The sequence below is a fragment of the Heteronotia binoei genome, chromosome 7 (assembly GCF_032191835.1).
Source record: "Heteronotia binoei isolate CCM8104 ecotype False Entrance Well chromosome 7, APGP_CSIRO_Hbin_v1, whole genome shotgun sequence".
Taxonomy (NCBI): Eukaryota; Metazoa; Chordata; class Lepidosauria; order Squamata; family Gekkonidae; genus Heteronotia; species Heteronotia binoei.
In genome coordinates this window covers 48,656,948-48,669,072 of record NC_083229.1, presented here as the reverse complement: position 1 = coordinate 48,669,072, position 12,125 = coordinate 48,656,948, and the positions used below count along the sequence as shown (strand labels likewise).

Here is a 12,125-nt window from a genome sequence, read left to right as displayed (position 1 = left end):
AGACACTGGCACCCCCAACAATATCCATGGACAGTGCAGGCTGTGAACACTGTGTACAAAATGTGCCACTAACCTGTGAGACTGTGAAGACTGCACAGGTCAGTTGCACATTGACTTCTATCCAATTTGTGCATTAAGTGCAAACACAGCTGATTGGAGGGATTAAAATCATGTCATTCAAACAGCTGATCTTAGGTAACACCACGTACTGATTAAAAGTTCAACCATTCATGGACAGTGATGTTTTGTACACATAGTCCATCTCCCTCCCCCAAGTTAAATTTTACTATGAATATGCAAAATAAAAAAGCTGGTTCTTCTACCCATTTTAAAAAACTTGAGTGAGATTCTTTATGTTAAGCTAGTTATGTTAAAAAAATCAATCCAATAATAATCAGATTTAATAAGAGACACATTTCCAGTTATAATTTTCTTCATACCACACAACTGGGATGAAATTCTCAGGAGTTGTGCCACTTAAACAAGGGGTTTGTCTTCCTAAATTTCAGGCAGCTGAGAGAAAACCAGCATTTATGTTCAAAAAGCCATCAACTGTGCAATCCTAAATAGAGTTACACCCTTCTACATCAATGAGGATATGGCTCTGTTTAGGACTACAGTGTAAAATTGCAAGAATAAAACTTCTAGTTCAGCACAATTTTGATTCACAGGACCAAAGACCACAAAAAGTGAACTTTTGATAAATCTACCCAATTTATCATTCATGTTTTGGTTCTACTGGATTTTTCTGATATTAGAGCTGTCAAGCTATGTGAAGCCTTTTTGTTTATAAGTAGTTGTGTGTTCCTTAAGTCTGCTGAGAGAAACTCTTATATATCAAATATAGGTTTTTTTTTAAAAAGTGCCCTCTATACTTTATTTCAGAAATCTTTAACAATCTTACTGCAACCATGTTGCAAATGTGGAGCAGAGACCATATGCCCCTGTTCTTGGGGGATGGGCATATGGTCAGTGAATGGGTAGAGTGGGAGTGACATGACCATGCCAATTCTGATTATTCAGGGCAATGCCCACTTGAATAAATCTGCATTTGCTCTTTGCAGACAGTGAAGCAGCCCTAGATGCAGCTGCGATAACAGCTCAGCAGGAAACTGAACGGAACATTTCAGTTCCTCATCCAGGCTGATCTTATGCCTCTGTGCCACCCCCTTGGCTGGAGTGCTGGACTAGGTTCTGGGGGACCCCAGTTCAAACTGCTTCTTTCATGAAGCTCACTGGGTGACTTTGGGGCAGTCACTCTCTCACTGCCTAGCCCACTCACAGGGTCGTTCTAGTAGGGGTAAAAAAGGACATGGGAGAAACGATGCCTGCTGCAAGATACAAAATGTACCCACTATGTACATTTCACCCTGGAGAGATTAACTTCATCTTGCCAGATCAGAAGGTGAGCAGGGTCAGCCCTTGTAAGTACTTGGCTGGGAGACAACCAGCCATGGAAGTGACGCACAGAAGCAGGCAATGGCAACCACCTCTGAAAGTCTCTTGCTTTGAAAACCCTACAAGGTTGCCATACGTTGGCTGTGACTTGACAGCACTTTCCTCCACCACCACCACATACATTGGCTGAACTCACACATGTTGTGGGACACTTTTCTGCCTCTGCTGCTGCCACATGAAAACAGGGAAAGCCATCTTAAATTCCTTTGCAAGTCTCGAGCATGGTGAGGGGACCAAGGGATTCCAGCCTGAGTTGCAATCCCATTATTATTACTATTTCAGAAACAAAACAAAGTTTGAGTCCAGTGTTTAAGACCAACCAGGTTTAATTCTGGCTACATGAACTTTGATGTGCATGCACACTACCCACCTGAATCTAGTTCAGAAACAGAAGAGGATTTTCTCTTTTACAACTCAGGAGAATGCTGGTAAACTGGGGGGCCGGAGCCGCTGGATTGCAAGTCTGTGCTGGGCCCAGACAAATAACGCTCGTTTCCAAAGGAAGGGTAATTAACACTAATTTCTTCTCTTCTGCCAGCCTTGTACCATTGTATGGATGCCTTGGATCTACACAATAAGCCGTCTTCAGAGTGGGACCGCAACCCATTCTCCAATCACACCAATGTTCCCCTTCCATGCCCACCAGTCCTTCTCCTTCTTCGGGAAGGCTACTGTAGGTCATCGGCAGCAAAAGAAGAAGAAGAAGAGGGCCTGAGCTGGCTCATCTGGAAAGCGCGCCGGCTTTGTTGAGGGTAGTGGAAAGGCAGGGCGCCCGAGCCAAGCTGCTTCTGCCTGGGTCGCTGGCCCGCTGAGGGTGGAGGAGCAACCGGGGCGCCTGGCACCGCTGCTGCAGCCACAGCACCGCTGCGCCGCTCCTCGCCTTTGGAACGCGGCCTCCGCCAGGGCTTCCATCTACTACGGACGCCCTTTGGCCGCCAGCCCGGCATTGGGCAAGCAGGCGGGCAGGGAAGGAAGCCACACGGGCTCGCCGCCGCAGGCTGGGCGAGCCAGGCTTTCCTGACCGTGACGTCAGCCCCTCCCCATTGGCCCTCCCAGTCCGCGGCGACCCATGGCCGCGCCAGCTGTATAAAGGCGGCCCGCTTCGGGCAGCCTTCTGCAGGGTGTCTTCTGAGCCCCAGTGAGAAGTTTGCAAGCGGAGCGCGATGCCGAACCCCGAAGTCTTCCTGGGCAAATGGAGCCTGGAGTCCAGTGAGGGCTTTGACGACTATATGAAAGAACTGGGTAAGGCGCAACAAGAAGACGAGGGGAGGGACAGAAGCCTTCTGCTTTGGAAGGAGGCGCTTCTTGGCCAAGAGGACCATGAGACGGGTTGAATGAAAGGACGAGCAGGTTGAGTGAAGAAAGAGAAGGGGAACCAGGAGCTCCCCCCCAAAAAAAAATCTCTCCCCCACCCCAAGGTTGGGCAGATTACCTATGTCCAAAGAAGGGATGGGAGGGGGGACCAGGGAGAAATCTCTTCTTTCTCTTAGATTTTGTGGGTGTGTACTTGCGTGTGTATTTCCACCCGAAGGTGGGGGCTACATTCTCGGCGTTAATTGATGTGGAAGTAGGACCCCCCCCCCCCACTTCTAAACGAAATCTTTGTGGTTGGAGCTCTGATGGACCGCTGCCACTTCATATCGAGTGTGGCTTAGCCAACTGCGTGGTGTCTCGATTACGCATAGGATGTTACAGAGTTCATTCTCGTGGATTCTCTGAAATCGCAGCAACTGTCCCAAATGCCGTTTGGTTGCTGAGCGCGGTGCTTCTGCCTGCTCCATGATGCCCCTGTGGTCTGTCTGGCTTGATTAGCAGCCGAGGATTATGAGAAGGAAATAGGAGTTAATTCATGTCCCTTTCCTGGAAGCACTCTTGTCTCGCCTCGCTCGTGCGCCATCCAGGATTAGCAGTTTCGGGTCTCATTTCATCAGCTCCCGGGAGATCGAATGCTCTGCCCAAGGTCTGCGGAGGCGTTCTCAGTCTTGCTTTTAAGAACCCGCAGCCACAAAGCGGCTTTTGTCCCACACAAAAATTTTAGCTGAGGAATGAAGAAAGACCATCTGAATGGAACAGTGTGTAGAAAGACGCTTGTATGTGGAGATGAGAGCGCAAGAGAAGGCAGGGGGGAGGGACACGGTAAAGAGAAGATCTGGTGTATTGACTGGGTGGCTTTTCCTCTAAATCAGAAAGCAAAAAGAGAGCAGTCAGCAAAACCTTTGAGCACAGGAGACTTTGACATCTGGATTTGGATATATCAGCACTAGCAGTGGGTATACAAAGGGTAGTTTATTGTGCCATCCTAAGTAACGCTGTATCCTTCTTAAATATCACAATAATCTTTCTACCCCTTTAGCTTCTATGAGCATAGCAGGATTATAGCTAAGAAAGGCTACCAAGCTCCTTTATTAAAGGAGGTCTTTATTAAGCAAGCAGAAACTTCTACATTTAAAATAGCTGATCTTACTCAGTGTGTACATTTTACCTCTTAATAAGAATTGTTCATAAACAATCAAATATACGCTTGGGTTTGGGTTAAGATATTTCTGTTGGTTATGAGGAAATCATAGAGGGTTTTTTGTTCATTTTGATATCCCACTAGGAAATATGGGAACCCCACCTAGCGAGGAGAGCTGGATACATCCCTCTTTAGAACAAGATATTGTATTATGTATAAATATTTGGCTTTGGTTACATTACTGAAGGACAGGAAAAATGCTAATCTGATTAATGTTCTTTATCTGTTCACAAGAGAAACAAAATTTAACCTACCTAATATAGTTCTCTTTTTTAAAAATTGAATATTTCACTCCTAAGATTAGGGAGGAATCGTTTTGTACTGTGCTTAATAGCGCTACCAGATTATACTGTGTTTTAAGGCAACAGCTTCAATTGAAATTGAATCTGGGAAGAATGACAGTTCCATGAATTCTAATCTGGCTGCCTTGTCATAATCTTGCTCCTTTCTATGTTTTGGGATTAATTACACCACAGAATTCAGTGATGGCTTTTGAGTAGAACTCTGTATGTTCTGGTTAAACTCTGAGTGAGCTCTTGAACAGAACTCTGTATGTTCTGTGCCAGTAATCTAACATTTGCAGAACAAACTGAATTTTGTGAACCAAAACAGAAGAAAATAAATGAATGTACAAGAAGTTATGCAAAATTGGCTAAATATAATTCCTCATGTTCAGAGGAAGTGCACCTAAAGATGCCCACCTTCAGGTAGGGGAAGATTTATCAATATTGCAATTGATCTCCAGACCATGGAGTTCAATTCCCCCCAATAAAATGGCTGCTTTGGAAAGGCATTGTACCTTGCTGAGGTCCCTTCCCAAACCCCACCCTTCCCAGGCTCCACCCCCCAGATTCTCCAAGTATCTCCCAGCCTAGAGCTAGCAACCCCAAGTGTACCACTGTACTGAAAACCACAGGTGCAGAGTTTGGCCTCCATGCTCTGCTTATAGACTTTCCAGAGGCATTTGGATGACCAGTATGGAAACAGGATGCTAGAATAGTTTGACCTGTTGTACATCCACCAAGGCTCTTACCACATAAATGAATATTGCCTGCATGCTTTTCCACAGGTAGAAAAGCTGCAGTATTTCTTTAACGAGAGCTGCAAATGCAGGGAGAAAGAATGGCATATTCATTTGTTTAGTACATTTTCCCCCAGTTTTCCTCTAAGGAGCTCAGGGCAGCAAACATGGTTCTCTTTCAACATTTTGTCTTCACAACACCGTTGTGAGTTAGGCTAGGCTGAGAGAGGGTGACTGGCCCAGGTCCACCCAGTTGTTTCTTGGTGAGTGAGATTTGAACCTGGATTGTAGACCATTCCTGTGCATGTGTGAGAGTAATCATAGCTCATGTACAGTCCTTCCAATGAAGAAAGGAAAACAAAGGATATGTGCACACAGGTTTCTTTCCTTCCATGCACCAGTGAAGGCCAAGACAACTTGTGACTGCAAACTAAATGCAAGCTACTAGTCCTGTATACTGGTTTACCAGGGACTCAATAAACCCATTCCCCCCATCTCTTCATATCTGCAATGGTACAAAAATGTGGATTTCAAGTACTTGGCAGCCAGTTGTGCTTTATTTGGCTTTGTAAGTCACAAGTTATTGAGGCATGTACAAGTGACCCATTTTCCTACAGGTCATATCCCTCCCCAACAAATAGGAGCCATAATAAGGCATCAGGAGTCCCAGGTGCAAGAACAGAATGACTGACATGTGCTACATTGTACCTTACTTTGGGAAGAAGCAATCTTGCAAACATTGATAACAGAATCCTAATCTAACCTTGTCATGAGGATAAAATGGAGAACAGTGTAAACTGTTTTGGGTTTCCAGTGGGAAGAAAGGTGGAGTAAAGATGGAGTAAGTAGATCAATTAATTACAAGAGAGTTCAATTGACTTCAGTGAATTTAGAAGAGTGTAATTCTGCTAAGGACCACACTTTTAATATTCAATCCAGGAAGCAGATGTACTTTTAGATATTCTAGTGTACAATTAAACATGCACCTGCCCTATCCCTTGATATCACATGACTTTCTTACTCAGTTCTTGATTAATCACCATTGAAAAGAATAGCATTTGAGCTGCTGTGAAACCACTATCTGGAGTGGTTGATCTGTGATGCAAGTCATTGCTTGAAATTGCAGCCATCAAATTATGAACAAGCATTTCTTTTCCTTGACCTAAAAAGGATCTGGCGGAGAAGTGACAAGATTTAGAACTAGGGAAGGAAATCTAAATAGGCCCAAGTCTGTCTCCAGGGAATGGAATTTAGACATCTTTAGTTAGTTGATCCTTTTTTTTTTTTACTGTCTTATGGTGACCCCATGGGGTTTTCAAGGGAAGAGACATTGAGAGGTGGCTGCCATTGTTTACCTTTGTGTCATGCCCCTGGTATTTCTTGGAAGCCTCCCATCCAAACACTAGCTTGGGTCAACCCTGCTTAGCTTCTGAGATCTGACTAGACTGGGCTAGCCTTGACTCTCTAGATCAGGGCAGTTGGTCTAATAATGCCATGCTAAGCAAAGTTACACCCTTCTAAGTGTGTAAAAAGAGCGCAACTCTGCTTAGGATGGCACAGCAATAATGTGGGTTTTCTGGGGGGGAAATCCAGGAAATCTTTCTGTTTACATTTAAGTAAATAATTTACATATTTAAATAATGTTAGCAAAAGAAGGCAAACACTCAATTCAGAAGTCCAGACCATATACAAGCACTGGGGTTTGTCCACACTTCATATCCCACATTTGGCACAATTCAACATGATTGATTTGCAGCACAACAGCCTTGGAAACTCCAACTAAAAGAGACTAAATTTACTTATGTGGGGTGGGAAATTTTCCATGGAAAAATATAGTATTGTTAAAAAAAAATTCCACCCCACATCACTGACTGTAAATCCATTAAGAGGATATAACTCTATTGAAATAACATATTCTGCAGATTACTATTGGTTTCCACAGAGTGGGGTGATTTTGAAGGTAAGCATTGTAGTGAACATTTTGCATTCTCTTATTGTATTTTTAACCTCTCTCCAGAAAGTGGTCTGAGCGTCTCAAATTTATACAGTTTCAGCATGAGAATTTTTCCCCTATCCCTTTTATTGCATAGCCAAGGATAGGTACATGTTATCCATGTGGATTCATTTTATTTTCTGGAGTCTATTAAAAATCTAATATATAATTAATTATAGGTGACACCAGAACTCATGTTCTAATATGCTGAGTTTCTATATAAAAGACCTGTTGGACTTGTAAGGTGGAATAAACTAACTCAGAGCAACCTGTTTAATGGTGTGCTGCAATGCATCAGCGATTCTCCAAATTTCTCCTTCCTCCCCACACTTGTTAATTAAAGTTAGGTAATCTCTTCTCAAGACAATGTAATGATTGTGCCTATACCTCTGTAGGTGTGAACTTGGCCATGAGGAAGATGGGAAGTATGGCCAAGCCAGATGTTATCATCAGCAAGGACGGAGATACACTTCGAGTGAAAACAGAAAGTACTTTCAAAACATCAGAATTCTGTTTCAAATTGAATGAGAAATTCAATGAAGAGACAATAGATGGCCGAAAAACAGAGGTAATTTTCTGCAGATCATGTGAGGCTGGCAACCTTACACAAGTAATATCATTGGTCCATTTGGTTTAGTATTGTCTGCTCTAACTAGCAGCTCTCTAAGTCTCTAAAAGAAAAAAGTCTTTTCTAACACCTGTTTCCTAAAATCTTTTAACTAGAGATAGTAGGGATTGAACTTGAGATATATATGCTATACTACAGGGGTGGCCAACAGTAGCTCTCCAGATGTTTTTTGCCTACAACTTCCATCAGCCCCAGCTATTGGCCATGCTGGCTGGGGCTGATGGGAGTTGTAGGCAAAAAACATCTGGAGAGCTACCATTGGCCACCCCTGCTATACTAGAAAGCCATGCCTCTTCCCCAACTTTCTTATTGACAAGTTTTAAGAGATGTCTGCACCAGCATTTGTCTCTGAATACAACAGAAAGCTGGTATTGTCCCTTATTAGAATTAAACTTGCTTTCTAAGTTTTTTCACATGGACAAGTGAAACTTAACTTTCTTCACAATTATTGTGCTAATATCTGAAAGAAGACTCAGACGTACGGATTCTCTCTTGAGTGCCCAGTATTCTACTTCAACTGCTGTTACAAGTGAAAGTGGGCTGTTGTTTGACAGCTATAGGGAAAACTTTGGAGATAATTATACTTTCTAATCCCCTGGTGTGTAAAACACATGAGGGTTAGTTACTGTATCATTAATAAACCATTTACTTCACTAACTGTATCAACAGTCTGCATAGTGTATTGGTTAAGGGCAGTGAATTCTAATCTGGAGAAGCAGGTTTGATTCCCCACTCCTTCACATGAAGCCTGCTGGGTGACCTTGGACCATTCTCAGTTCTCTCAGAACTCTCTCAGCCCCACCTGCTGTACAAAGTGCCTGCTGCGGAGAGGGGAAAAGAATGTGATTGTAAGAAGCTTTGAGACCCCTTCAGGAAGAGAAAAGTGGGATGTAAAAACCAACTCTTCTCTTTTTCTTCTTTTGCTCATCTTTTGTTTTTTGTCCCTTTTGGACTATTGCCCTGTATCTCTGAATAATCATGTTGAAAACCCTGTCTGAATTGGAAAATGAATTTTTACAAATTAGTGCTAAACAAATCTGATTTCATTGGCACTGGACATTTTCTAAATTGAGGGTCCTTTAAAAAAGAGAAACGAAACTGGTTTTGCATTACACCATAAAGGTTGGCAAGCTATATGATTCTTTCAGATCCAGAAATTCTTCCTAGTGTTGTAGAGGATATTACTTCAGGCTAAGAGCAAACCTAGTGCACAGAAGTATATTGGCTACTTGCCAGGATCTTTCCTTCATCTCAAAATGAGGGATGTTTCCAAACTAGTTTATCACATGGTTTTGGCAGAGTTGGCTGTGTTTTTTTTTTTAATTCTTTGGTTTGTATCTTTTTAAGTAGACTATGATACTTCTGTGTTCTTACAGACTGCTGTTGCATTGTTAGCTGCCTTGTGTCTGAGAAGATTAGGCAGGATATAAATGTTTAAATAAATCTGTCTTTAGGCAGTGCTCAACCAAAGTGATTCCAAAAGACTTACTTTAAAATACAGGTGGCACCCTATACAGTTCTTAACTATTAACTGTCACTGTTTTGCTCTTTTTGCTAAAATATAAAAGCCTGCAGTTGAACTAAACTGAAGGTTTAGAGCCAATGTACTTTAATATACAGAACACTATTGTTAACACTATTGTTAAGCAAATTCAGGGGCGGAATTCTAGCAGGAGCTCCTTTGCATATTAGGCCACACACCCCTGATGTAGCCAAGAGCTTACAAAAAAAAGCCTTGTGAGTTCTTGGAGGATTGGCTACATCAGGGGTGTGGCCTAATATGCAAAGGAGCTCCTGCTAGAATTTCACCCCTGAACTAAAATGGTTGCTGTAGGTGGCAGATTTGGGAGCATCACTGGGACTGAATCAGACCCTTGGTCCATCAAAGCCAGTATTGTCTACTCAGAGTGACAGCGGCCCTCAGGCTGAGGTCTTTCACATCACTGCTGCCAGATCTTTAACTGGAGATGCTGGAGATTAAACCTGGGGTTTTCTGCATGGCAAGCAGATGCTCTACCACTGACCCACAATCTGGCCCACAATTAATTGGAATGTTTTTTTTTTTTCTGCACAAGCCTGATTGAAAGAATCAGTGCTTTATTTTAATAGGGCTTAAATTTTCCAATATATTATGTTTTTATGTTAACTCCTGTGTATTATGTTTTTAATTAATATCTGTTAATATTTTAGTTGTTGTTAGCTGCCTCAAGACTCCTTGGTGGCAAGAGGCGGCATATACATTTAATACTAATAGTGGATTGTGTTTCTTGAATGTTCCACATTGAGCACAAAAATATCTTCAGTCAGTCTTGAGTATTCTGAGCTAACATCAAATTTCTGACAAGAGGTTTTCTACAGAATTTTTTTTTAGAGAGGAAGCAACAGTTGGAGGCAGCACAAAGTTTGAGTCCAGTGGCACCTTTAAGACCTACAAAGTTTTATTCAAAGTATAAGCTTTCGTGTGCAAGCACACGTCTTCAGATACAAGCAATGGAATAAAAACAGCTGGAGACAATAACTGAATGTATCATTCTTCATTAACCATCCAGCATCCCAAGGCACTGCATTTATCTACTGTTTGTATAAATATTTCTAATTTTTAGCTGTTTTCTCAGTAGTGCTTTGTGGAAAGAAAAAGAGTTAGTCATGACAAGGAGGTGGATTACTTGGAGTAAGGAATACCTTCAGATCTTTGAAGAAAGGGAGACTGATATCAGCTGGAGTGCTAGTCTTGTGAAGTGGGAGGGAACTAAAATTCTCAGACATGTTTAATTCAGCATAAATAATACAGATCTTTGAATTATGAGGAGTTTTACCATTCTCAGTTAGAAATCTGATCAATCAAGAACATGGAGGGACGGTGGCTCAGTGGTAGAACAACTGCTTGGTAAGCAGAAGGTCCTAGGTTCAATCCCCGGCATCTCCAACTAAAAAGCAAATAAGCGTGAAAAACCTCAGCTTGAGACCCTGTAGAGCTGCTTTCAGTCTGAGCAGACAATACTGATTTTGATGGATCAAGGGTCTGATTCAGTATAAGGCAGCTTCATATGTTCATATGGTAATACAACTCCTCAGCGCATAGATGGAAGCTGCAAATGGCCACTGATATACACCCCTATAAGTTAATGCATGAAAAAGGTTGCTTACCATCCATTTATTTCAATCTTAATTATAAATTACAATGAAGAATCAGAAACATGGGAGTTACAGTCTGATTGCCTTTTACTTCCTTTATGAAAAAATTGCTGTTGCTTTTTCTGAGGCCTTCAACAAGTTAAGTTATAAATCCAAGTCCAATTTAGTTAGCTCCTAACTAAATACCAAAGTCTCTGTATTCCTTTTGCAGACCATTATAACGTTAGGTGACGATAACGTGTTGACACAGGTCCAAAAATGGGATGGCAAAGAGACCACGATAACAAGGAAGGTGGTAGATGGGAAGCTGGTTGTGGTAAGTAGAATGTACTCCTGGTTTCCATGCAGAATTATAAGCAACAGAAACTTGCACACTTCTTCAGCTACTTCAAGCATAGTTACTCCTGGTTTCCATGCAGAATTATAAGCAACAGCAATATGCAATACACTTCAAGCATAATAAATTCACCTGCTCTACTGTGCATCACAACAAGCTGAAGTTTAACTGAAGACTTCCTTCCCTCCAGATCTTCATGTGCAAAGGGTGGAAGGGAGGATGAGAACAAACTGTCAGTGCCCAGCCTGGACAGACAGCTTTCTGGTGACATTAGAGTTAGTCCCTGTTTTCACATGAGAGAAAGAGTAAGAAAAAGTCTTATGAGTGAACCTTTTTTGTTTTCCAGGAATGTGTCATGAACAATGTCAAATGTATTCGCATTTACAAGAAAGCATGAAGACCCTGCTCCTTTGTTTATATTGGGAGTTCGGTGATGGACAGCTCAGTTCCAGGCATAAAGCTAGTCAACACTCCATGTTATTTCTCACCCTTGTCTCCTGACTTCCTTGTTTTTTAGTATCTCGGAAGAATCAGTACTGTATGCAATTAAATTTCAAATATGTTATGTATCTTTTGAGAACTATTAAATTTGACAAGTCAAAGATGTAATTATATAACTGTGCTGTAGTTTTTGAAATATTTTTTTAAATAACAGAGTATCATGAGTCTTATGGGCTTAACAGTTCGTTGTCACTCCACTGTAGTTCACTCATCTACCAATGAGGTTCTGTGATTCTCACAGCTATGCCAGACAGTTAAAAAATGTGGATAGCTGTTTGTGACCCTTGAGTTTGTGGTTTCAGGAAATCCTTGCTTTCATACCTTTGCCTCCATTGTGAGCCCTTCCTTAATTTTCTGCAGTGTTGGGACACCCTGGCTGTGATCAGATGAGCAGTTTGAACTGATGTAATTGCTGTTCCCTTCTGGATTTAAAGTGCATGATCAGACAGTGATATCTGCCTCCCGTTCCCCAGTCATTGGCATTCTGTTCTACGAAGTCAAATTATTAGGCATCGGAGAAAGTCCACTCTTTACAGA

The 12,125-nt window shown here is 42.0% G+C and overlaps 1 protein-coding gene across 2 annotated transcripts; it reads left to right on the top strand.

Annotated features, from left to right (window-relative positions):
- The first annotated feature begins 2,512 nt into the window (after positions 1 to 2,512).
- Positions 2,513 to 11,696, top strand: LOC132575114 (fatty acid-binding protein 5-like). Of its 2 annotated transcripts, XM_060243585.1 has the most exons (4): positions 2,513 to 2,700; positions 7,383 to 7,555; positions 10,962 to 11,066; positions 11,434 to 11,696. In XM_060243585.1, the coding sequence occupies exons 1-4, from the start codon at positions 2,622 to 2,624 to the stop codon at positions 11,482 to 11,484; spliced, it is 408 nt and encodes a 135-aa protein (XP_060099568.1). In that variant the 5' UTR covers positions 2,513 to 2,621; the 3' UTR covers positions 11,485 to 11,696. The 2 variants fall into 2 exon arrangements, with proteins under 2 accessions (XP_060099568.1, XP_060099567.1); XM_060243584.1 differs by having other exon boundaries at positions 2,573 to 2,700; positions 10,962 to 11,696.
- The last annotated feature ends 429 nt before the right edge of the window (positions 11,697 to 12,125 follow it).